Source organism: Nomascus leucogenys, chromosome 21 (assembly GCF_006542625.1).
Source record: "Nomascus leucogenys isolate Asia chromosome 21, Asia_NLE_v1, whole genome shotgun sequence".
NCBI lineage: Eukaryota > Metazoa > Chordata > Mammalia > Primates > Hylobatidae > Nomascus > Nomascus leucogenys.
In genome coordinates this window covers 52,770,612-52,797,599 of record NC_044401.1, presented here as the reverse complement: position 1 = coordinate 52,797,599, position 26,988 = coordinate 52,770,612, and the positions used below count along the sequence as shown (strand labels likewise).

General features: G+C 44.2%; 1 protein-coding gene across 6 annotated transcripts in view; it reads left to right on the top strand.

Moving 5' to 3' along the window:
- Positions 1 to 1,851: 1,851 nt before the first annotated feature.
- TSEN2 (tRNA splicing endonuclease subunit 2) overlaps positions 1,852 to 26,988 on the top strand; it is a 47,652-nt gene continuing 22,515 nt past the window's right edge. The window contains exons 1-7 of one of the 6 annotated variants that reach the window (XM_030801787.1): positions 1,907 to 2,043; positions 7,212 to 7,417; positions 9,558 to 9,639; positions 13,906 to 13,942; positions 20,907 to 21,114; positions 21,292 to 21,429; positions 22,792 to 22,869. In XM_030801787.1, the coding sequence (XP_030657647.1) occupies positions 7,229 to 7,417; positions 9,558 to 9,639; positions 13,906 to 13,942; positions 20,907 to 21,114; positions 21,292 to 21,429; positions 22,792 to 22,869 (732 nt within the window). In that variant the 5' untranslated portion in view covers positions 1,907 to 2,043; positions 7,212 to 7,228. Of the gene's footprint in view, positions 2,296 to 7,211; positions 7,418 to 9,557; positions 9,640 to 13,905; positions 13,943 to 16,784; positions 16,943 to 20,906; positions 21,430 to 22,791; positions 22,870 to 26,988 lie in introns of those variants that run through there. The other 5 variants (XM_030801786.1, XM_030801785.1, XM_030801784.1 and 2 more) reach the window with 5 other exon arrangements.

The window sequence follows — 26,988 nt, the reverse complement described above, 5'->3', positions numbered from 1 at the left end:
TTTGGGAGGGGAATTTGAGATCCCATTATCAGCAAACCCCAAATCCTTCCACGAGCTGGGATGGGATTTAAGAGACCTGGCTCTAGTCTCAGCCCCACCTCAGACCTGCTGGGTTATCTCTGACAACTCACAGTGCCACTGGAACTGTTTTCTTATCAGTTAAATAAGGCAGTTTAACTGGACAACCTCTGAATCCCTTTCATTGTTAAAGCCCTCTAATTCTAAAACCAGTATTTCTTAAATTGGCATGTTCTGGTCGGATATTACAGCCTCTCTTCAGCTGTCTCTCCCCTGTCCAATCCATCCTGTTACCATGTCCTGTGATTCTTGCCAATTTTCTCCCTTTCTTTTGCAACATTCTTACCACAAAGCTCTTTGATTTTGGTTTATCTAAAGCCTGAACTCCCTAGCCTAGCAGTTAAGGTCCTTGCAGCAGAGGACCCACTGAATGCTGCGACATGATCTCACTCTACCAAGAGCAAGCCTACAGTGCAGTTCAAAAAGGGCCAGACAGGATGCAGTGGCTCACGCCTGTAATCCCAGCACTTTGGGAGGCCGAGGCTGGAGGATCGCTTGAGGTCAGGAGTTTGAGACCAACCTGGCCAATGTGGTGAAACCCCGCCTCTACTAAAAATATAACAATCAACCGGGCATGGTGGCAGGCGCCCGTAATCTCAGCTACTCGGGAGGCTGAGGCAGGAGAATCACTTGAACCTGGGAGGCAGAGGTTGCAGTGAGGTAAGTGAGCTGAGATGGTGCCACTGCGCTCCAGCCTGGACGACAGAGCCAGGCTCCATCTCAAAAAATAAAAAGGGCCAGAAAAACAGGGACACCACATGCCATGCCAGACTACTGCAGAACACAGAGGCAAGTCACCCAAGCAGGTCTGGGGAGGCAAGAAGTCTCCTGGAAGAGGTGATATTTGAGCTGAGACCTAAAGGCTGACCAGGAATTACTGCAGCTAACAGAGGGGAGGGAACATAGAGACAACAGCATGCATGAAGGAATGGAGGCAAGAACATTGGCAAAGGTCCAAAATTCAACATCCATCATCACATCTAGCACCATGAATCTCTGCAGCAGTATTTGCCACTCTTCCTTGCCACCCTCCTTTGCCTCCTGCCTAGTCTGTGCGGTGGAACTCCTGTGATTCATATTTGGGAAGGTATATATTGGACTCCCCACAGGCCTGCTTTAAAATAACCAGGTCAGGAGAAACTTGCACTTCTATTGCACTCTAGTTTTGCTCATCTCCCATAATTCTGATAGCCCATTTTTCAGTAAACTCAAGCTCAGAAAGGTTGAGTCATTCAAGCTCACACAGCCAGTGGGGGGGAGGGGGAATGGGGAGGCAGAGCAGGTGGACCTGCCGCCTATTGTCCCTTAACTGCACAGGCAGTCTGGGCACACAGAGGCTTCTAGCCAGGCGTCTGCCAGAGGAAACGTCCTTGCAAGTTCCCCGCATGCTGCAGCGTATACAGGTGCGCTGCTGTGATCCTCTTTCTACATTGAGAAAGATGAGATCAGTTTCCTCAGGGCCATTTAATAAAGTCCTGCCGGTCGCCTCAAACATCCCATCCTCCGAGGGCCAAAGACTCTAGGTCTCTCCCACCTCCCACGTGACTATGTGACATTTGACGGGTAACTGCATCTCATCCGTAAAATGCGTCTTGCAGGATCGTTCTGGGTTCCGTACAATCCTGCAGAGAGCAGCAAAGAGCACACGCAGCCTCCCCCTCATACGCCGCAGTGGCATAACTGGCGCAGAGAACACCCGCCAGCCGGTCGTGCGCAGGCGCACTCCGCCAAGTCCCGACGGGAGCTCTGCGGCTGCGCACTCGGCTGGCTTTGCGGCCGCACTGCTAGACGGCAGCGGTGTCCGCCCTACGGCCGGCGTTGCCGGGGTAACGGCGAGCGCGTGGGGCCAAGAAAAGTAAGGGCCCTGGGCGAGGAACGCGCGGCCCCTGCCAAGTTTGGTGTTTTGCCGCGAAAGGAAATCTCGCTCTTCCGAAAGCCCTCCGGGCGAGAGAGGAAAGGGCCCAGGTACTGTGCTGGGGTCGCACAGCCGGCCGAGACAGTGCCGGGACGGGGAGCCAGGCTTCCTAGTGCGCCCGGTCACTGACTCCTCCGCGCCTTTCTCGTGCGCCTGCAGCCCTTGGTTCTTGGAAACGCCGACACCTTGTTCAGGGCTAGTGGGGCTGGGGCGCAAGGTGCAGCTGACAATGCCCGAGAGGAGCCACAGCCTCTGGTGGAGTTCGGTCGAGTGTGGGGGTAGTCAGGGAAAGAAGCAAAGGGGTAAGATAGGGAGTGAGGAATTCCTGGGGCCCGTAACGCTATTTGGGTGCGCATTTGTTTATTTGTATTTGTATTTGCAGCTGTCGTCTGGTGAGCGCTTTCCACGTGGTAGGCCCCGAACGAAACGCCTTCTGCAAAATTATGCGTTTAATTCTCACAACAACTTTCAAAGGCTTGTCATCTGTTTCTGTGGCTTATTCTCAGGTTCTAACTTGAAAGCTCCCCAGAGGCAGGATTGTTTACCTTGTCCCTTTCATCCTTGCCTCCCTAAGCCCAGGAGGTGCGCAGATGGAGCTTGAAGCGTGTTTTGGTTGGGAGAAGGTGAGATTTGCTGGATAGGAGATTTTTTAACCAGGTTTGTTTGGCACCTAGTCCAGGAAGGTTGGAAAATTAAATGGAGCCACCTCCCCCTTTTTTGTTTGTTTTTCTAATAGACATTTACCAGCACCTAAGAGGTGTTAGCTTGTGTGCTCGAGGGAAGAATAAGAAACAGACCCTGCTTTTAATAGAAAGTAAGAATATGCAGCTCTGGAGTCAGGTGTGCGCAGGTTGGGGAAAGAAGAAGTAAAGATTTCTCAGGGGTGCGCCCGGCCCCTCCGAGTCACTTTCCCCATCTGTACAATGGAAATAAAAATAGTCTTTACCTCCGGAGGCTATTGGGATTAAGTGAATTTGAATAGACCGTGCTGTTACCAGTGGTTAGCTATATGTTAAAATCACCTGGGTCCACCCAGGAAATTCTGATGTAATTGATTGCAGGTGAGGCCTGGGCATGAGGCGTGAAGGGTAGCTAAGCTTGAGGGCCACTGTGTGATGTACCACTCCCAGGTTTAATTTTCTTAATCTGCATTTTTCAATCATCATTCTCAACTTAAGAACCTGCAGTGACTCCAATTCCAAACCAGCTTTTGCATGCCAAACCTCTTGACAACTGACCCAGTCTTTCCTATATGTTTTTGTGCACCTCAGGCACGGCTCTTCTTTCTTATCTGTGGAATGAGGATAGTACAGTCAGCTCTCCCTATCAGATTCCGAATCTGTGGATTCAACCAATATTGCATCAAAAATATTTGGAAAAAGAAATTAAATGTATATATAAAACAATTATTTAGCATTTACATTGTATTAGGTATTATAAGTAATCTAAGTAATCTACAGATGACTTAAAGTAGATGGGAGGATGGGCATAAGTTACATGCAAATACTACGTTTTATTTAAGGGACTTGAGCTGCGGATTTTGGTAGGGGGTGAGTCCTGGAACCAGTCCTCTGTGAATACCAAGGGATGACTATAGTACCCACATGTGCAGCACATGGCAGTTAGTGCCTCTGGCATCTGGTACCTACCTATGACAGTTTCCTCTTCTTATTTTACTCACATCCCACCTCTTACAGCATGCTGTTCTCCTGCCGCGGCACTAAAGAACCTTCTTGAATGTCCGTTGCAGTTATGGGGAATGGTAAATGCAGTCTTTTCTCCTCTGCTTTGCCTTTTGAGTTCAGCACAAGAGGACTCTTCCATGAAACTAGAGATCATCTGATTTGTCCTCTTGAATTTTTCCAAACCCTTGGGAAGTGAGCTCTGCCTTCCCAGGGAGTTTGTTTCGATCTTTTCTAGAAGCTTCACGCTGGTATCTGTGAAGCCATTCTTGCAGAGCATGGCCTGGGGAATGTCTTTACTTCTGAATTTTTAAAAATAGCTTTATTGAGATACCATATAATTCTGTAAAATTCACCCTTCTGAAATGTACAAGTCAGTGGTCTTAGTATTCGCGGAGTTATGTAACCTTACCATCACTACAATCTAATTTTAAAACATTTTCGTCACCCTCCAAAATAAACCTCCTATTAGCAGTCACCCCCCCATTTCCCACTTTTCCCTGTCTCTGGCAACTGGTAATCTGTCTCTATGGATTTGTCTATTCCGGACACTTTATATTGTCTCATGGTATTTTGTGTCTGGCTTCTTTTAGCATAATGCTTTCAGGTGTTGAAGAATGTATCAGCACTTCATTCCTTTTCTGTGGCTAAATATTTGATTATATGGATAGACCACATTTTGTTGATCTGGTCAACTATTGATGGACATTTGGATGGTTTCCACTTTGATGCTATTATGAATAATACTGTTGTGAACATTCACATACAAATTTTTCCATGAACATATGTTTTCATTTCTCTTAGGTCTATACCTAGGGGTGGAGTTGCTGGATCATGTCGTAACTATGTGTTTGACATTTTGAGGAACCGCCAGACTTCTCCAGTCCTGTTCAATTTGAAGATGAAACTGAGCTTAGAGAAAGTGGGTTGTGCAAGGTCACACAATAATGATGGCAGCTTTGCATGTCTGGAAGGCCTACTGCGAGCCAAATTCCTGAGGGTTGTGCAGCCACATGAGCAAGAGTAATACAAGAACTTGGATTATGAGGGGTGTTTTGTTGCAGGGACCCTTCCAACCCACACACCTGGGTTGGAGTACAGAGTTCTTTCGATCAAGTGTCACAGCTAAATCTTGCCTTTTTTAGATGTGACAGCAGTCTGAGAGGGAAAAACGCTGAACAAATGAGGCAAACTAAAATACAACTCTGTTAAGAGAATTTATTAGAACTTCTTGAAGGTGGCCATTAAATCTTTTTTCATTTTTTAAAATTCCAGATGTATATAAGTCAGCTGCTGAGCAGAGGTTATTATAAAAGTGAAAAATCCCATAAAAGTCCAAACCATTCCTGGAAGTCTTTCAAAAAGTGCCTTACTGGAGACCAACATCCTGCCCCCAAAAAGCCTTTGTTTATTTTCAGTTTTAGAGTAAATGATTGTCTCTCCAATTGAGTACTAAATATGATAATTGGCTTGGGCTGAGGGATAAGTCAGCAAGCAAGGTAAAGCCTAGTCAAAATATGCTCTTAAAATCTCTTAGGTTTCCTGTGAACATGCAGTAGACATGGTTTTGTTATAAACACTATACAGCAAGATGCATGCGTAAATATAAAATGTACAAAGTAATGCTCAGTATGTAATTCCTTCAAGGAACCTTATTTAGAAATTAGCATGTTGCTACTTAGAACAATGGCAATTCTAGGAAGGTTCCAACTTCCCGATTCTTCTTGTTTTTCATGGTTATCTTTGTAATTGATGTATCATTTCCTCTAACTCTTCTTTAGTCTTGTGTTTTTCTATGTCCTCATATAATTCCTCAGCTTCTTCCTTGAGAAATTGGATAAAGATATCATCACACATTGGATAAGCCTTTTCATTTCTTAATGGTCATGGCACTCTTAAAGCCACTCACCTTCCCCTCCCTCAGCTTTGGCCACCTTCTTGACTATTTCAGGCTTGATGGCATCCCTTGCCAATGGGATGCAAGTACTGAGTGCGGGAGCCACCTAAGTAATTAGTCTTATTTTTTCCCTTGTGAGGATTTGGAGTCATGTAGGTTAAACGTGTGTATGATTTGGCTGCACTGTATCTTCAAGCACCAGCTAAGCTGTCAGTTGAAATCAAGTCTAGACCTAGTACTGAGGGAGCAGCAGATTCAAGTTTCCCATCTCATTCCAGGACAGCTGCTCCTTGAGTGGAATGTCTTACGCCATTTACATTGTTTTCCCATTTATATGGTTACGTTTTCCTAGGTTAAGTGCATCTACTGTATCTCTGTGTCTGCGTCACACAATACGTTCACATTTACTTCCCTCCTTCAGACATTAGTGGATCACAGCCTGTTCTGTTAGCTCCAACCTGCTTTCTATGCTTCCAGGTATGTTATATACTTGTTTTGTCTCCCTGGATCCAATGTTTGGCCCCAGAGGGACACAGACTGGCTTTGGCTTCCTCTTCTCCCTCGTGGTGCTGGGTGCACAGTGGGTAATTCCATTATTGCTCAGTAACCCTTCACCATCTGATTTTGAGAAATAGTTATCAGACAAAAGTAGACAGACCCTGCCTGTGCTTTCAGGGGAATCCAGAGAGAGGGCATGGGCTTGGGAGTTCAACAGACCTGGGTCATCTGATGTCACCACACTCGGGGTCCTCTACAAATCTCTCTAACCTGGAATCTGTCTCCTATTTGTAAAATGGTGTTGCTACTGCTCACCCTGTAATACTAATTATAGCTGATACATGCATGGTACTCACTGTGTGCCAGGTACTGTTCTAAGCACTTTATGGATCTTAACTATAAGATAGAGTCTGTTCTTATCTTGATTTTGCAGGTGAGGAAACTAAATCACAGAGAGAGTCAGTGACTTTTGCCCAAAATCACACTGCTAGGAAGTGGTAAAGTTAATTCCAGTGCTGATAGTCTGGCTTTAGAGTCCCTGCTTGAAGCCAGTAGCATTTGGTAGTATATAATCGACCCTTAAATGATAACTGCTGCTGTCATTATTTATTAATGTACTTTAAAAATTGGGGGCTGATTGACCCAGTGTTTAGTGTGTATTTTAAGATCCTCTTGGAAAATGAAGTGCTTGCAAGATTTAATTTGTTGAGGACAGGGTCTCAGTTTTGTCTTTGTCTCCCCAGCGCTTATGATTATTAGGAATTCCTGGTAATAAATGTCTGTTGGGTGAGTGAAATGGAAGCACTCCTGGTAGACAGAAATCCTGTTGTGCTTGCTCTCAGGAGACCTAACATTGCAGCTTTTGGCATGTCACTAGGTCTCAGCATTGTCAGCTGGAGTAGAAAGATTACCACTCATTTCCTGGGGGTTATTGTGGGGATTAATTGCAGTATTCTAGGTCAATGTGATTTACATTGCTCACACAAACTGTTCTTATTACTTTTAGTTTATTGCTTTATAAATACTCGATCTTCCCATAGACCACTAAGTTTTTCGAGCCTAGGTACAGATGTACTCACATTTTGGATCAAGGTAGTTATTGATTGTCTGTTGCTTTCTCTTTGTTGTCTACTCTTTAAAGAATACCTCCTCTGAAAAATGGCAGAAGCAGTTTTCCATGCCCCAAAGAGGAAAAGAAGAGTGTATGAGACTTACGAGTCTCCATTGCCAATCCCTTTTGGTCAGGACCATGGTCCTCAGAAAGAATTCAAGATATTCTGTGCTGAAATGATTAACAACAATGTGATTGTGAGGAATGCAGAGGACATTGAGCAGCTCTATGGGAAAGTAAGTGCGGGCAGCTTCGGTAGGATTACATTCAGACAACCCTGAGCAAGCAGTCCTTTCCTTCTCCCCATCCCAGCCATCCCCCCACACCAACCGTGAGCAATGTATATTTCCTTGTGGTTTGGTCCAGTTGTAGGAAAAGGACAATTTGAATTAGTGCCCAAAAGCCATACATTAGGGTAACAGAATGACAGATGGAGCACCCCTGCCCACAAACCTTTATTTCAGTGATGAAGTAGGTTCAATGGATTGACTTTTTTTTTTGTCTTTAGTTGTAAAAGCAATGCATGTTTGTTAAAGGAACAAAAAAAGTAATTTACAGAAATATAATCGGTAAAAAAGTGAAAATTCCCCACTCACTTCCATTCCGTTCCCAGAGGTAGCCACAGCGTGGCATAATGTCCCTGCTCAGGCACGGATCAGATGGGGCGTTGGCTTGGGGCTCCTTATCTGCTTCCTCCTGGTTGGGGACCTCTTCTCAGATGAGGACAAGTTCTAGTTTTTACTGTTTTCCAGCATTGATCAAGTTGAATGAAGACTGGTAGTTCTTTAAAAAAAAATTTCCATAGTCTGTTTATTGCTGGGCATTTTTAAAAAACAGCTTTATTGAGTTATAATTTACAACTATAAAGTTCTCCCATTGTAAGTATACAATTCAGTGATTGTCATAAATTTATAGAGTTGCACAACTCTCACCACAATCCAGTTTTAGAACATGCCCATCACCACAAAGTTCCCTTGTGCCTGTCACACTTAATCCCTGCTCCCACTCCCAGCCCAAGGCAGCCACGGATCGGCATCTTGTCTCCATAAATGTGCCTTCTCTAGACATTTTATAGAAGAGTGGGTGGCAGTGGCCATCGTGAGGCGGGAGTCTCAGTAGGCCAAGGGCAGCTCACCAGGGAGGCCTTCATTTACAGTATGTAACATTAAGCAAGAGGCTTTATAAAGTGCTGTATGCATTATTTCTTCTTGGTTTTTGTTGTTGCTGGGTGTTTTTTTTGTTTGTTTTTTGTGACAGTCTTACCCTGTCACCCAGGCTAGGGTGCAGTGGCTCGGCACACTACAACCTCTGCCTCCCAGGTTCAAGTGATTCTTCCACCTCAACCTCCTGAGTAGCTGGGGCTACAGGCGCATGCCACCATGCCTGGCTAATTTTTGTTTTTTTGGTAGAGACAGGGTTTCACCATGTTCGCCAGGCTGGTCTTAAACCCCTGACCTCAAGTGATCTGCCCACCTCGGCCTCCCAAAGTGCCGGGATTACAGGTGTGAGCCACCATGCCTGGCCTCCTTATTCTGATTGTTAATCTAGATGGAGAAAGGAGTGTTTGTTTTATTCTTTCAATTTTTTTGTGTGTTTAAATATTTTATAATAAAAAGGGGAAAAATACATGTTGTTTTTGGAATCAGCAGGAACAAGGGGAATACTTCAATTCTGGAGTACAAAAGAATCCAAGAGGATTTTTTTGGACCTAGTGGGCAGCATGGCTCCTGCCTTCAGGCACACTGTGTTCCCGAACCATACGTAGAGAAGAAACTCTGCCTCTGCCTGCCTTCGGCTTATCAGACCTAGACTGAAAGCATTAGTTATGGGATAAATGAGGTGTGCTAAAAACTTACTAGTACTCTTGAAGCGATTAGAAAGGTATTATGGTAAGAACATCCTTAGTCGTCATTAGATAATCAGAGGGAAAATGTAAAGACATGAAAAGTGGGGCGAACCTCTTGTTAACTGAGATGGGTACAGTCGGCCCTCCATATCATGGGTTCCACTTCCGTGGATTCACCCAACCTTGGATTGAAAATATTTGGGGAGAAAAATTGCATCTGTACTAAACGGGGACTTTATTTTCTTATATTAAACAATATAGTATAACAACTATTTACATAGCATTTGCATTGCATTAGGTATTATAAGTAGCCTAGAGATGACTCGAAGTATATGAGAGGACCTACATAGACTATATATAAATACTGCACCACTTTATATCAGAGACTCGACCATCTGCAGATTTTGATATCCACCAGAGGTCCTGGAACCAGCCCCCTGTGGATACTGAGGGATTACTGTATATTCTACCTCAGCTAAAAAAACTGGTAACTAAGCATGAACTAACTTCATTTTCTCTCTTCCTGGAAGGGTTATTTTGGAAAAGGTATTCTTTCAAGAAGCCGTCCAAACTTCACAATTTCAGATCCTAAACTGGTTGCTAAATGGAAAGGTAAAGTTGTTGTATCATTTAGTTCTTTTGACAAGTTATCATTTTCCTTTATTTTTGATCTTATACCTCAGGTTATATAGTAAAATTCTAGAGAAGTAACGTGTACACTGGCAGTTTTACTGCCAAAGTTAGCTAGAATAATTCTAATCAAAGCAAAAGGGTTATGATTGGGTGACAGTGTGTTTAATTTCTAGAATTATCAAGTGTAATTGGGCTTTTCTGTTGTTGTTTGCTTAGCAGAGTACTATGCCTGTGGCAGGTACTGGTAGTTAAGTACCTGCTCACCTGTGGCACTATACAAAATTTTTAAAATTTTGTTTCCAGAATTAGAATTTGTAATAGCCATGACGTGTGTGTGTAGTTCTCCCTTGCTGATTCTCTTTAATTTATAAATTTTTTAGAATATTTATCTAAGGAATTCTCATGGTAATTACTTAAGAACCAATACCAGCATGTTAAAACATAATTAGAAAGGATCTTTTAAATGTTTTATTGTAAGAAAATATACAGATTAAAACTGCACTGAGATACCATTTCAACAATCAGGCAGAAATCCAAAAGTCTGACAATATACTGCATTGGTGAGGACTTCAGAAACAGACCTTCTCTTGCATTGCTGGTGGGGTGCTTGTCATACAGCCCTCATGGAGGTGAATTTGGCAATGTCTAGCAAAATTATATATGCATTTACTTTGTTTTCTTTTCCCCCATTCCTCTCTCTCCTCAGTCCCTGGTAACCTTTATATGTTTTATGTCTATGAATTTACCTATTATAGATATTTCATATGTAAATACAATCATACAATATTTGCCCTTTTGTGTCTGTTGCTTTCACTTAGCATATTTTTGAGGTTTGTCCCTGCCATAGCATCTATCAGAACTTCATTCCGTTTTATAGTGGAATAATATTCCATTGTTTGGACATAGTGCCTTTAGCTCATCTGCTGATGGACACTTAAGATTGTTTCTGTATTTTGGCTTTTCTGAATAATGCTGTTGTGAACATTTGCATACACGTATCTGAGTCTATTTTTAGTTGTTTTGGTTATAACCCAGGAGTGGAATTAATGGGTCATATGATAATTGTCTGTTTAACATTTTAAGAACTAGCCAAACTATCTTCCACATTGACTGCATCATTGTACATTCCCACCAGCAATGCACCGAAGGTTCCAATTTCTCCACATCCTTGCCAACACTTGTTTAAACAAATAATAGTCGGCCAGGCGCAGTAGCTCACACCTGTAATCCCAGCACTCTGGGAGGCTGAGACGGGCGGATCATGAGGTCAGGAGTTCGAGACTAGCCTGACCAACATGGTGAAACCCCGTCTCTACTAAAAATACAAAAATTAACCGGGCGTGGTGGTGTGCGCCTGTAATCCCAGCTACTCAGGAGGCTGAGGCAGGAGAATCACTTGAACCCGAGAGGCGGAGGTTGCAGTGAGCCAAGATTGCACCACTGCACTCCAGCCTGGGCGACAGAGCAAGACTCCGTTTCTAAATAAATAAATAAATAAATAAATAAAGCAAGACTCCGTTTCTAAATAAATAAAATAGACATCCTAATGAGTATTAAATGGTAAAAGTTTTTCATTTTAATGAAGTCCAGTTTATCTATTTTTTCTACTATTGCCTGTGCTTTTGGTATCTATTTAAGAAACCATTGCCAAGTCCAAATCATGCAGATTTCCCCAGTGTTTTCTTTTAAGAGGTTTATAGTTTGAACTCTCAAGTTTAGGTCTTCGGTCCATTTTGTGTTAATTTTTGTATACTGTATAAAGTAAGGGTCCAGCTTCATTGTTTTGCCTGTGGACATCCAGTTGTCCCAGTATATGCATTTACTTTTGATCCAGCAATCTCACTTCTAGGAATTTATCTTAACAATACACTGACAAAAATATGAAAAGAAATAGCACAAGGCTATTCATACAACACTATAATATCCAAAGACTGGGAACAACTTACACGTTCATCAGGAGAGGACCAGTGGAATAAACCATATTTATATAATTAATCCATATAATGAAGGACTGTGGAGCTGAGACAGGGATGGGAGATCGCTAGGATATGCTGGTAAGCGAAGACAGCACAGTGTAAAGGAAAGTACATGCTGTGCTGTGGTTTATCTAAAAAGCTGGAAATATAAAATAGATATTTTATTATATTTTTTGAGACAGAGTCTCACTCTGTCATCCAGGCCGGAGTACAGTTGTGCAATCTCCGATCTCAGCTCACCGCATCCTCCACTTTCTGGGTTCAAGCGATTCTCCTGCCTCAGCCTCCTGAGTGAGTAGCTGGGATTACAGGTGTATGCCACCATGCCCTGCTAATTTTTGTATTTTTAGTAGAGACAGGGTTTCGCCGTGTTGACCAGGCTGGTCTCAAACTCCTGACCTCAAGTGATCTGCCTGCCCTGGCCTCCCAAAGTGCTGGGATTACAGGCACGAGCCACTACGCCTGACCAGTTTTTTTTAAATGGAAGGATAAACCATAGTTTTTTAAAAATTCCAGTAGGAAGGGATGAAACAGGATGAAGAGAGAGGTGAGACTTTATAGATTTGACTTTGAAACGATGTAAATGTATTACATAATTATAAAACAAGTTTGGCTGGGCATGGTGGCTCACATCTGTCATCCCATTACACTTTGCCCGCTGAGGCGGGCGGATCACCTGGGGTCAGTCGTTCAAGACCAGCCTGGCCAACATGGCGAAATCCTGTCTCTACTAAAAATACAAAAATGAGCTGGGCGTGGTGGCAGGCACTTGTAATCCCAGCTACTTGGGAGGCTGAGGCAGGAGAATCGCTTGAACTCTGAAGGCGGAGGTTGCAGTGAGCCAAGATCGCGCCACTGCACTCCAGCCTGGGTGACATAATGCAACTCTGTCTCCAAAAAAAAAAAAAAAAAAGTTAAATTTTTACAAGGGATTTTTTTAAACATAGAAATGAAGTCACTGAAAGCTTATATCAAGTTGGTTGTATAACCACACAGGGAGAAATTATTTTGAATAACTTTTGGATTTTTTGGAGATAGGGCCTGGAGTGCAGTGGCGCGATCTGGGCTCACTGCACCCTCCACCTCCTGGGCTTATGCCGTCCTCCTACCTCAGCCTCCCGAGTAGCTGGGACTACAGGCACATGCCATGACAGCTAGCTAATTTTTGTAGAGACAGGGTTTCACCATGTTACCCAGGCTGGTCTTGAACTCCTGAGCTCAGACAATCCACCCGTTTCAGCCTCTCAAAAGTGCTGGGATTACAGGAATGAGCCACTGAGCCTGGCCATTTGAGTAACTTTATAGTGATTTGATTGTTCAACCTAATGGGATAGACTGTGTCAGTTATTTCTTGTCACAATAATGCTGCTTAGTAAACCACCCCAAAATGTATTAGTTTTAAGCAGCAACCATAGTAGTCACTAGGTGTGCAATCTTGGCTGGGTGTGCTCACTTTCCCGTGGTGTTAAAGGTGAACATCATCTCTTCTAAGACTTTAATGCATGCAGAAGAGGCTGAGTTTGGGAAAAGAGAAGTAATTAGCCCAAAGGCAGAGTTAGGAAAAGACCAGGACAAAAACCCAGACCACTGGGTGACCTGATAAACATTTTGGTCCGAAAGACTCCTCCCACCTGATGCCCCGCTTATGCCTGGGGTACAGGCAAGTTACAACCAAAACCTAGGATTCAGAAACAGCAGGAGCCCGCCTGTCAGAACTGCCCCCTCATCAGGCTGGTCTTCAAAATAACTTGAGGTCAAGCCAGTTTGAGATTCTGCACAGGGAGCTAGAGCTGGAGCCCTGAACTCCCAAATCCACATCCAAAACCAACATTGCAATCAAGTTCACTTTCCCAGCCCTTTTGATATACACATGTAAGGAGCTTTCAGTGAAGAGGGAAGAATGGAGATGAAGCGCATACCTCTAGGGCGTCAGCATTCTCATTTGGAAGTTGGAATGAGCATTCAGCCGTGGCAGAGAGGTTTCCTCGCATGCTGTTGCTGCTTAGCTGGAGCCCTGAGTTGAGAAGGATTCTGAAGTCCCCTCTAAGCCCAGCAAGACTGATGTGATTGATGGGCAGCACCTGCCAAGGGTATGGGTTCAGGGAAGGACGGCATAGAAAGCATATTTTTGCCATTGCTGACTAGACAGTATTAACTTTCTAGGTGTGTGATTTTGTGAATCTTAAAATTCTCAGTCTTTCCTAGATTTTTAGTGTTTGTTCCCCTTATGGGAAATTTGCCTGAAACTAATAGAACTTCTTTGTTCCAGATATAAAGACAAACATGCCTATCATCACATCAAAGAGGTAAGTCATAATGAACTTTGGCTTCTGTCCAAATGATGGTTTAAGTCAGATGTTTTTAGGTAGTCTTGTCCCATGTAGCAGTCCAGTCCACGCCTTTTTTTCCTTTCTCTTTTTGGTAGATGTATCCTTGAAAATTATGTCTGAATTTAATGTGGATAAAATCATTTTTGAAATGCCTTATGTGAGTTTATGGTTTGTTTAAATACTGTTTTGCCAGTTGAATTCTTTCCAAATTATGAATAACTATCCTGTAATAGCTATGTTATTAAGTCCTCATATTCTTGGGCTCAGATTTTGAACCAGCCTTCTGCCTGGTGGGCACAGATGGTCCTTTCCCCCTTCCTCCAGCTACACTGTAGGGTCAGAGAAAGAGGCTTTCACAGAGGCTCTTCCTCATTTAATCCTAGACATTCCCGGAATGTTTCTCCCTGACTCCCCAAACACACACATGTGGCCTGGCTGATTCCTGCATGTCCTCGATCCTGCTCATGCATGACCTCTCCTGGGTTTCTCTCCTTACCACCGTCCCCTCCTCTGTCCTGGGTACTGCTCCTCTGGCCCCCACAGTCCTCTTTGGCGTGCAGCACTCTCCTCATCTGTCATACATGGGTTCAGACTGTCGGTGCTTGGGGAGCAAAGATCAGGCCCTTCTCCTCTCTGCAGCTTCACACTTTGTGGTCCCTTGGTGAGATTGTTGACTGTCTCCATCCATCCCAAACCTCCTTGTCCCTGTGATACAGTACAGTTCTTCCATGAAACCTTACAAAACTTCTCAGGTCCCCAGTGATTTTGTTCATCTTGCTTCTGGCATATATGCGCAAAATCCAGCAGCTCCTTTTTGGTTACATGCCTGGCAACCCCATAGCCAGTGGGGTGGCAAGGAGTGGTGGCACCAGGGAGATCTCAATGGCTGTTCTGCCTGTAACCTCAGGCTGCGGTCAGGAGTGGGATTCTGATGTGTGGGAGGGACCTGCTAAGAACCTGGCAGAGCCCCCAGCCTTGGAGGAGCTGTAGTGCAGACAGGTTGCCACAACAGAAACCTAGGGATCAGAAATAGCAGGAGCTCGCCCATCAGAACTGCATCCTGGCTAGGCTGGCCGCAACATGACATAAGGTCAAGCCAGCTTGCCAGCGTAGAGGTTCTGCATGGGGAGAGGGCTACCTCCCTGAAGAGCATCTCTTTAGGGGCACTACAGTATCCCAAGAAGTTTCATTGACCCTTGTATTCATTTCCTAGGGCTGCCATAACAAAGTACCACAGACTCAATGGCTTAAAACAACAGAAATTTATTCTCATGGTTTTGGACACCAGAATTCCAAACTCAAGGTGTCAGCAGGGCCATAGTCCCTCGGAAGGCTCTGGGGGAGCATCCTTCCTTGCCTGCCTTCACTTCTGCTGGCTCCTGGCACCCCTTGGCATTCCTTGGCTTGACAGATACATCACTCTAATCTCTGCCTCTGTGGTCATGTGGCATTCTCCCTTGTGTGTTTCTGTGTGTCTTTGTCCAAATTTTCCTTTTTTTTTTTTGCATTAAAAAAATTGATACATAATAGATGTATGTACGGGTACATGTGATATTTTGCTTCTTTTAAGGACACCAGTCACTATGTCCTTAGATCAAATTGATTGCATCTGCAAAGACCCTGTTTCCAGATAAAGTCATATTCGCAGGTACTGGGGCGCGTAATCTGGGAGGTGTATGTTGTCCTACTATTCCTTAGTCAAGGCCCCGCCATTAGAGTTGCACTGAGAAGTGAAAGTGGTAAACTATTCACTAATAAGCAGGCCTGGCATGAACTCAATCTGCATTCAGATATATCTCTCTTCGCTCCTCAACTCTCTTGATATACCTTACTGTGCTATCACCTTAGTTGATTTTTCCTTCAATTCTCCTCTAGTCTAACTGCCAGATTCTCATTTTTTAATCCCTTTGCCATACTTTGATCACTTTCATAGACTTCATGAATCCTGCATCTTTTTTGCAAGATTTAAATGTACAATTTGCTGTCAGTTTGCATTGAATTTACATTAACGTAACAAAGGACAAAGTGACATAGACTCGACACATAGTGACAGTGCAGGAATGTTGCTTGAAGGGGGTATGCTTGTGGGGATTAATTTTTTATAAGAAATTTTCAGATTACAACTCATTTCCCCGTGTGAACCTAAGGATGTTTAAAGATGTTACCAGCACAGTTCTATCAGCAAGCTACATATGTACCCCAACCAAAACCAATACTTGATTTATTATTTGTTCACAACACTTGGAATCACAATCTAAATTTTGCTAAATATAAGAAAAATTGATTCATGTTCATATTTTTAGATTAATATTTCAACTTAAATACTTGTCATAATAGTTGTTTGTATTTTTTGTAGAGACAGGGTCTCACTCTGTTGCCCAGGCTGGTCTTGGACTCCTGGGCTCAAGTGATCCTCCCACCTTAGCCTCCCAAAGCACCAGGATTACGGGTGTGAGCCACTGCACCTGGCCATAATTGTTTCTTTACTGATGCTTCTGAAATTCTGATTTCTATTTCAAGTGGTTTCACTCAAATTGGCCTTTTTCCAACAATAGTCATCCTTGGGTGAAGAGCACCTTCTGCGTAACTCTGAAGGTAAGTGTCAGGACCCTTGTGTGATGCCTTTGGGGAACTGACACAGGTAGAGGTATGTCCCTGAAGGCCCAGCCCTGATGGTCGTGCTGGCTGCCCACCCCGTTGTGGTCCTTTATTCAGCCAGAATTCACTATGTGTCAGGCATTGGGTAGGTGCTGGGGACCCAAGAGTGAGGAAAAGACCTAGTCCCCGTTCTTGAGGGATTTACAGTCTAGTGAGAGAGGAAGAGAAGTGAACAGTTGTGCTGTCCTGTAGTCGGTGTTGTGATAGAGATACCATCACCATTATAGCCAACAGGTGCTGACCACTCTAGCCATGCCAATCCCAGTCTCTGAGCTTGCCTGCGTTACCTCCTTTCATCTTCTCAAGAAACCTTCGAGGGTAGGTACTAGAGATGTTTCTGTTTCGTAGATGGGGACTCAGTTGAGGCTTCAGTAGCTTGCCCAAGATTACATGGGCTCAGTGCCAGAGTCTGGGAGGCATTGATATGGGTGTGCGCACCAGCACTCCCTGAGCACCTTCCAGTGCTAAGTATGGTGCCAGTGATGGGCCTGTGTGTCATCTCAGGTCCTCACGTCACTCGCATGAGGTGGGTCCCGTTCTTACCCATCTTCCACAAGTGGAAGAACTGAACACAGGGAAGTGAAGCTCCTTGCTCAGGGTCAGTATGTGGAGTTAGGCACTGTGGCCCCAGAACCTATGTGCACTAACCACTCTAAACCACTCTGCTGTGCACTTCCAGTGACAAATGGGCGTTCATCGGTACAACAATAGGTAACGGTGCCCTGTGCAAATAGGAGAGGTGCGTGTTCAAGGATGCAGAAGCATGAGAAGCCATGGCATGTTCTGATGGGCACGTCCTTATGTGCTTGCGATCCTGGATGGTGCTGCTTTCCCCAGTCCTGTCACTGCTTCCAGTCGTGGCTGCTGCCTCATCCTTCTGCCACGCTCCCCCTTACGCTTTCTGCTTTTTACTTCTCATTTCTCTTCCTGCAACTGCTCCAGCATCTGGGATTGATGGCAACAGGACTTGGCTTTTTAAGGTGTTGCCAGCCAGCTAGAGGACACCTTCAGCTCTGACCTATGTGTTGTTGTCTTAGTCATTTGTTTATGTGGCTCTTTTCGTCATGTCTGACTTGGAGGCTTTCTTCTACATGCTCTTCGAGCCTCAGTCTCCTTTGACTTTTCATAGCGATCCTCTGAGACCCTGAAAAGGGAGCACAGGTATGGCCTGGTTCTGGTATGTGGCAGAAGAGCACAGAGGTAGAGGTGCTAAGTGGCTTAGCTCAGAGCCACACGGAAGAGCCATCTCCAGGACCTAGACCTCCAGAGGCTGTGTTCATCCCCCGCACTGCTGCCTCTGCTCTCAACAGCAAATTAAGACATTTTCATTCATTAACATCTTTTTCAATATACCATATATTGAGTCTGATTTATTTTTCAAGCCACTCCTAAAAACTCCACAATGATATAGTAGTATTGATTGAGCACTTCTTATGGGCTATGCACTTTACATGTCTTACTTAATCCTTGCTGCAACCCCAGGAGGTAGGTGCAGTTATCCCTGGTTTGTAGATAGTCACTGAGCCTTAGAGAGGTGGGGTCATGTAGCTAGTATGAGAACGTGATGGAGCAAGGATTGGAACCCACGTCTGCTCTGACTGCTCTGCTGCAAAGAGCAGTGCCCTCTGTGTGCTCACGTCGTTCCAGATCTTCTGGTCAAAGGAGGAACTGTTGACCCTTTAAATCAGCGGTTCTCAGGCCGGGCGCGGTGGCTCACGCTTGTAATCCCAGCACTTTGGGAGGCCGAGGCGGGCGGATCACGAGGTCAGAAGATCGAGAACACGGTGAAACCCTGTCTCTACTAAAAATACAAAAAATTAGCCGGTCGTGGTGGCGGGCGCCTGTAGTCCCAGCTACTCGGAGAGGCTGAGGCAGGAGAATGGCGTGAACCCGGGGGGCGGAGCTTGCAGTGAGCCGAGATTGCGCCACTGCACTCCAGCCTGGGAGACAGAGCGAGACTCCGTCTCAAAAAAAAAATAAATAAATAAAAAATAAATCAGTGGTTCTTTCACGTGTTTTGAGTCAAGGAATTTGGCAAAAGTTTTGGGTCCCCTCCCCAGAAAGATATATTGTCACAAAAATTTGTGTTCAAATAAAGGAAATTTATAGACCCTGTAGAGCCAAGCTTTTGTTGATATGAAGCGCTAAGATTCTTTTTAGACCTCTCACGTGAAAGTTCTTTTAAACATATGCATAGGCGGCCATGTTCCAGATGAGAAGACACCCTGCTGGTTGTGGCACAGCTATGTTCTTTTTGCTGGGTTTAAAAGTAATACATAACAAGATCCCTTTGAGGTGGTAGTATTCATCTCCACATTTTATAGGTGGGAAAATTGAAGCACAGAGAAGTTAAGTAATTTGCATTGCCACACAGTTACAGGTAACAGGGCTGGACACAAAATGTGCCATACCAAAGTCACGGTGCCGTACTGTCTCTCAGGTATTAGGGTAGCCTTACTAGGTGTTAATCTTTAGGATACAATTCCCAGTATATAGGGAGGCATCCCTGGTGTTCATCCTCATGTGGGGTGAACAGGGTATGGACAGCTTTGGGATTCTTAGGAATCGGGGTTAAGCAACCACTAGTCTCTTTTTAGGTATAGCAAAAGCCAATGTCCTTGTTGAACTGGTGAGATACAGCAGTTTATAAACTATGACATATTCAGTCTTTTTTTTTCTTTTGGAACATTTCACAAATTTGCGTGTCATCCTTGCGCAGGGGCCATTCTAAGTATATGTGCTGCCGAATTGAGCACTATTCAGTCTTCTTAACCAGGTAAAAGAAGGTGAAAAGTAAAGTTACATCTGCCTTCTCACAAGCCATGTGTTGTCTTGGATGCCTTTCAGACTGATCACTAAAGGTTGAGGCAAAAAGTACTTGAGTTTCACAATGTCTTTGACCTTCTGATCAGATTTCCAACATCTGGTAGTTCTCACATCACATGAACACATCCCAGCAGCCTAGGCATGAACGCTTTGCCCTATTGTTTTGCCTGTAATTTTTTGTAACTTGGGAAGTGTTTTGTAACTTGGATGTTAGCTTCAAGTTTTAGAAACTTAACAAGAATTTTATCATTAAAATCTACTCTGAAAAGTATTGTGAGGAAAAGGGCCATTTCTGTTAGAATATTTGGATGAATCTACATAAGCCAAATCATTTCTCTCCTTGTCCTGTGAAGAGGTTAGTAGGCACTGTGATGAATAGTTATTTAAATTCTCATTTTGCTTTCCAATACTAAACAAAAGTTATTTGTATTATGAATGGCGTATCTATCTGAAAACATGAGATCCAAAATTGAAAATAATACAAAACAAGCTGAGAGCGGTGGCCTACACCTGTAATCCCAGCACTTTGGGAGGCCAAGGTGGGCGGATCACTTGAGGTCAGGAGTTCGAGACCAGCCTGGCCAAAAATTTGTGTTCAAAAATATAAAAAATTAGCTGGGGGTGGTGGCGCGAGCCTGTCATCCTAGCTATTGGGGAGGCTGAGGCAGAAGAATTGCTTGAACCCAGGAGGCAGAGGTTACAGCCAAAATCGTGCCACTGCACTCCAGCCTGGGTGACAGAGCGAGACTCCATCTCAAAAAATAATAACAATAATACAAAAAAAAATATTGATAAAGGATGGCCATTCTTTTGTTTATTTACCTAAATCGCTTAATCTACCAGTTTTAAATTAGTAAATTTTCATAGTTTGTTAAACTGGGGGTTTTTCGTTTTTTGTTTTCAAATAAAGCAAATAAAATGAAACTATATTGTAAAAGCAAAGAAACAAGAAATAACATATGCTTGTTGCAGAACACTTAGAAAATGCAGAGGCCGGACACAGTGGCTCACACCTGTAATACCAGCACTTTGGGAGGCCGAAGTGGGCAGATCACGAGGTCAGGAGATCGAGACCATCCTGGCCAACATAGTGAAACCCCATCTCTACTAAAAATACAAAAATTAGCCAGGTGTGGTAGTGGGTGCCTGTAGTCCCAGCTACTTGGGAGGCTGAGGCACGAGAATCACTTGAACCCAGGAGGCGGAGGTTGCAGTGAACCGAGATCACACCACTGCGCTGCAGCCTGGCAACAGAGCAAGACGCCATCTCAAAAAAAAAAAAAAAAAAGAAAATGCAGAAAAGTGTAAAGGAGAAAAATATTTATCTATAACTGACCATTCACTAATATTGCTGTAAACATTTTGGTGTGTCACCTTCCAGTCTGTTTTTTGTGCTTTGTTGTTTTTTCAATTTTGAAATTCGAGTGCTGTTTCTAACAGTATTTCTGTCTTGCAGGTATCAGCATAGTGTTGAGTGGGCAGCAGAGCTGATGCGTAGACAGGGGCAGGATGAGAGTACAGTGTGCAGAATCCTCAAGGATTACACGAAACCGCTTGAGCATCCTCCTGTGAAAAGGAATGAAGAGGCTGTAGTGCATGACGAGCTTGACTCTGGAATGGTTTCCAACGTGGAAGGCACAGCAGAGGGAGAGAGACCTTCTGTGGTAAACGGGGACTCTGGAAAGTCAGGTGGTATGGGTGATCCCAGTGAACCATTAGGCTGCCTGCAGGAGGGCTCTGGCTGTGACCCAACAACAGATGGCTTTGAGAAAAGTGTGGGAGAGGATGCCTCACCTCTGCCCCAAGTCTGTTGCTGCAAACAAGATGCTCTCATCCTCCAGCGTGGCCCTCATCATGAAGACGGCAGCCAGCACGTCGGCCTCCTGCATGCTGGGGACAGAGGGCCTGACCATGAGTACGTGCTGGTCGAGGAAGCGGAGTGTGCCATGAGCGAGAGGGAGGATGCCCCAAATGAGGAAGTAAGTAGAAGAAAATAAATCACTTCCTCCAAAGCCATCTGTTCCTGGAGATGTTGGCTAATAGGGATGTCTTTTGCCTGCAGCTGGTAGCTGGCCTGTTGTAAGGTCCAAGGGAAGCAGCAGGCTCTGGGCCACAGCAGCTGTGAGGGCCATTTCAACTAAAACTCCAAAGTTGGTGAATAACTTTTAAAAAATTTGTAAAATTAAGACAAGGCCAATGGTATTCTCTCCTTTATTTGGGAGAAAACAAAATGCGGTGATAATTACACCTAATCTTGAGTACAGCTAAGCGAGAAGGGCTCACGTGTGGAAGTCAGCCATCTCGAGAAAAGCCTAGGGAGGCCGGGTAAGAGCTACGTCATTAAGGGACTTGCTGTCAGAGTTACCCTAGAGCTGTCTAGAATCGCTAAAAATTAGAGACAATCTAATGGCTAAATGGGATATGAGATACCCATTCAAAGAAATATCATGTAGACTTAGAATGAGGTTTATGAAGTCATATTAAGAACATAGGAGCCAGGTGTAGTGGCTCACACCTGTAATCCCAGCACTTTGGGAGGATGAGGCAGGAGGATCACTTGAGGCCAGGAGCTCAAGACCAGCCAGGGCAATATAGCAAGACCTCATTTCTACTAAAAATAAGAATAAATTGCTGGGTGTGGTGTTACATGCCAGTAGTCCCAGCTACTCAAGAGGCTAAGGTGGGAGGATTGCTTGAGCCTGGGAGATCAAGGCTGGGCAACAGTGAGACCCTGTCTCAAAAAAACAGAAACACAGGCACATGCTTATTAGGTACAATTGGGTGAAAAAAGCAACACATAAAATTCACCAACAAAATGATTACAACTGCAGGAAAAATTCACAGGGGAAAAGAAATAAATGAGAATCTTCATAGAGAAAAAATTAAAACTTCCTTTTTCACACAAGTAATAAAAAAACACTTCTTGGCCAAGCGTGGTGCCTCACACCTGTAATCAACACTTTGGGAGGCTGAAGCGGGAGGGTTGCTTGAGGCCAGGAGTTCAAGACCAGCTTGGGCAACTCTGTCTCTACAAAAAATTAGCCAGGCATGGTGGCACACGCCTATAGTCCCAGCTACTGGGAAGGCTGAAGCAGAAGAATTGCTTGAGTCTAAGAATTTGAGGCCGCAGTGAGCTGTGGTCACACCACTACACTCCAGCCTGGGCAATAGAGCAAGAGTCTGTCCCCAGAAAATTTTGTTTTAATCATTTCTTTATAATATTAACACAATAGAATGTGAATCCTGGGAATTTATAAGAAAAATGTTCATTTTAAAATACATTCTCTATGACATGTAGTACTTCCATTTGTTCTGTATATATTGTATTTCCTTCTCTTTAGTTGGTGCAAAGAAACAGATTAATATGCAGAAGAAATCCATATAGGATCTTTGAGTATTTGCAACTCAGCCTAGAAGAGGTATGTTTTCAACATATTATCATTTCAGCCATCGGTCTCTGGGCCTGAACTACATTATATCTGAATCTACCTCACAGTGTAGTTCTGTATGTAATTCAATTATTGAATATTGTAATTCAGTATTGAAATCACTATGGGTAGCCCCCAACTAGGCCTGCCCAAATTTCACTCCTCAGCCTTTATTTCATTAGTTCTAAGATACATGTTTGCAAATCATTCCGCAGAAGATTCAAGATTCAAGAGGTTTTTCTGAGTACTCCTTTTCTCGTTAAGATTTTAGATTGTTAGGCCAGGCGCGGGGGTTCACACCTGTAATCCCAGCACTTTGGGAGGCCGAGGCAGGCGGATCACCTGAGATCAGGAGTTCGAGACTGGCCAACATGGTAAAACCCTGTCTCTAACAAAAATATGAAAATTAGCCAGACAAAACCCTGTCTGTACCAAAAATATGAAAATTAGCCAGACGTGGTAGTTCATGCCTGTAATCCCAACTACTCAGGAGACTGAGGCAGGAGAATTGCTTGAACCTGGGAGTCGGAGGTTGCAGTGAGCCAAGATCGTGCCATTGCACTCCAGCCTGGGTGACAGTGAAACTCCGTCTCAAAAAAAAAAAAAAAAGGTTTTATATTGATGGCTCGCTGTGATGGCTCATGCCTGTAGTCCAGCCACTTGCGTGGCTGATGTGGGAGGATTGCTTGAGCCCAGGAGGTCGCGTCTGCAGTGAGCCATGATTGCGGTACTGCACTCCAGCTTGGGCGACAGAGTGAGACTCTGTCAAACAAAAAAAAGAATAAAAAGATTTCAGATTGTTAACAGATGCTGACTGGTGATGCTGAGGGTAGGGGGGTGGAAAGAAGAAAAAAATGGATTTCGGATTGGCTGAATATTTTGTTACGAATTTTCACTAACTTTTTCAAAAATACTGTAATTCATATACCATACAATTTATCCACTTAAAGAGTACAAGTCACTATTGTTTGGTATATTCATGGAGTCTCTACTTTTCATATACTGTGCTACATGATTCAGATCATGTAGTGACTGCTAATTAAGTAAATGGATTTATTTCCTTCTGCAGGATCCCTCTACTTAATGCAGTAGCTACATTCTTGAAAGTTAGCTTGGGCCTGGTGCCATGGCTCACACCTGTAATCCCAGCACTCTGGGAGGCCAAGGCAGGCGGATAGCTTGAGCCCAGGAGTTTAGGGTCAGCCTAAGCAACATGGCAAAACCCTATCTCTACAAAAAATACAAAAATTAGCCAGGTGTGGCGGTGCATGCCTGTAGTCTCAACTACTTGGGTGGCTGAGGTGGGAGGGTTGCTTGAGCCTGGGAGGTCGAGGCTTTAATGAACCGAGATCACGCCACTGCACAAGCGAGATCCTGTTTCAAAAAAAAAACAGTGCCTAAAAGCAACCTTCCATAAACTGTATCATATTGTCCCAGTGACCTGGAGTTCCTCTAACCTGTGGTCACTTTACGCTCAGACCCTCTTTTCTTATGTTGATAGTGCACACAGAAATGTCTTTTCTGCCTTTGAAGATAGGACCCCTTCTTGGGCTCCTCTCTCCTCCAGGAGCTCTGTGATGGCTTTGATAGTTCCTGCAGTGTCCAGTGTGGTTCTTGGCATACAGGTAGGTCCCAGGAAGTGATATGGAACACATCCACGTTGGTAATTTTATAGCTGAGACCACAGGAAAGTAATTGTGGGGGCCGGGCGCTGTGGCTCACACCTGTAATCCCAGCACTTTGGGAGGCCAAGGCGGGCGGATCACGAGGTCAGGAGATCGAGATCCTGGCTAACACGGTGAAACCCCATCTCTACTAAAAATACAAAAATTAGCCAGGTGTGGTGGCACACGCCTGTAATCCCAGCTACTCGGGAGGCTGAGGCAGGAGAATTGCTTGAACCCGGGAGGCGGAGGTTGCAGTGAGCCGAGATTGCACCACTGCACTCCAGCCTAGGTGACAGAATAAGACTCCATCTCTAAAATAAAATAAAATAAATAAAATAAACAATTCAAAATTCCTTTTCTCGGTTGCACCAGCCATGTTTCAAACACTGAACAGCCATGTGTGGCCACTGGCTACTGTATTGAACAGCACATGCGTAGGCATTCCCAGCATTGTGGAGCGCTGTACTAGACAGCCCATGTGTACCCATTCTTTAGATGTTTGGCCTCTCAGAACCTCAGATTTCTTCTCTGTAAGGTGGGGGCTATGTAACATCTTGTTCATAGGATGTTCTGGAAATTAAATAATACATGTAATTGGGTCAGGACAGTACCTGATAATATAGTAAATGCTCAATAAATGTTAGTGCCTGCTATTTTTGTCATTATTAAGTTACTTGTAAAAGCTAAGTAGCAGCTAGTTGGAATCTTCTTTTTGACAATCACAAAAATGCCCATTGGGTACATGCTATGTGCCAGGCATTGGGCTAAGTGCTACCAATACTGAAATAAGTAGAACATGACTTCGGCCTTAAGGATAGCCCAGAAATCATTACAGTTCAGTGTGATAAGCATAGTGTGGCATATGGATCTTGTCAGTATCGCTCTTCCTGTTTCCTTGGGCCCAATGCCTGACATCTATTAGGTGCGTAATAATTATTTGTTAATGAATGTACAAGATAGGGAATTTGCGCAGAAGCTGGCGGAGACCATCGAGCAGGGCTGAGGTGGAAAGCCTTTGTAGTCATGATAGCTGAGGATAGTAAAGGATAAATGGGGCTTGCCGCATGGACACAGGGTAGCAAAGGCTCTTCCAGATAGCTCAGTCAAAACGAATGCCAGATGGGGGAGGGTGTGTCCATGAGTCAGGGTCTGGCCTGGTCCTGGGGCAGCAGGGCACTGCAGGGGATTCTGTAGGGGAGTGGCAGTGACCAGAGCTAGCATCAGTATGGAGGGTGGGCTGGAGGCCTGGCCTGGGAGGTGGCAACTGTAGGCAAAGGGTATTCGGTGTCAGATGCTGGGAGTTCCGCCGCACTGTTCCAGTTGACCAGCTGCTGTCTTTTATTGACAAATTTTTTAAAGGCTGCTGCTGCCTGCTGCCTCCTCTTGAACACTCCCTGATGAAAGGCAAGAGTAATAGGAGACAGGAGATGAGGTTACTCTGCCTTCTTAGAAGCTGCCTGGCACCTGAGAACATTTCAGAGATGTATTCCAAAAGTTTTCAGGGAGCATACCGTTAAACCTAGCTCTACTTGTCTTTCTGTTTTGGCAGATTTCTTTTGAATGAATCACCCATGTTTGGTGCACTGCATGTACCCGCTGAGTGTTTCTGTGAATGTCAGTTAGGAACGCAGGCAGAATGGGGTCTCACCCCTGCTGTGGTGATTCACGACACCTCTCTTAAGGGACTCAGAGTGGTAATACACAGCTGACTTAGAAGTCTGCTCAGCACTGACATGGGAAGCTTTTGGTCTGCAACCTACCACAGATGTGGACATGCAGCCTTGTAGGGGTGTTTTCATGCCTTTGCCTTGACTCATTCAGAAGAGAGATTTGGAAATTTTCATAGAGTAATTGAAGAGCTATAAACTATATTTACCTCAGTTATTTCTGAGTAGTTATTTCTGAAGAGTTCTGTCTCCATCCATCTTCTGCATCCTTCAGTGGACACGCACACATGCAAACACTCAAATGCTTTGCTCTTTAAATTTTTTATTTTTATATTTTTTAGAGACAGGGTTTCTCTCTGTTGCCCAGGCTGGAGTGCAGTGGCACCATCGTAGCTCACTGAAGCCTCATACTCCTGAGCTCAAGGTATCCCACCACCTCAGCCTCCTGAGTACCTAGAACTACAGGTGCATGCCACACCATGTCTGGCTAATTTTTTAATCAAATGCTTTTTAATTAGCAAGATACAGTGAAAAATAGGTTGCTTTGGGGGAGCGAATTTTTTTTTAAATCAAATGAAAGTTGATTTCACTGTAAATTAAAAGCAGTTGCATAATGCTGTCATAAAGTTAGGGCTGTCAACTTTTTTTTTTTTTTCTTTTTGAGACAGGGTCTCGCTCTGTCACCTAGGCTACAGTGCAGTGGCATGATCTCAGCACACTGCAACCTCTGCCTCCCGGGTTCAAGTGATCCTCCCACCTCAGCCTCCTGGTAGCTG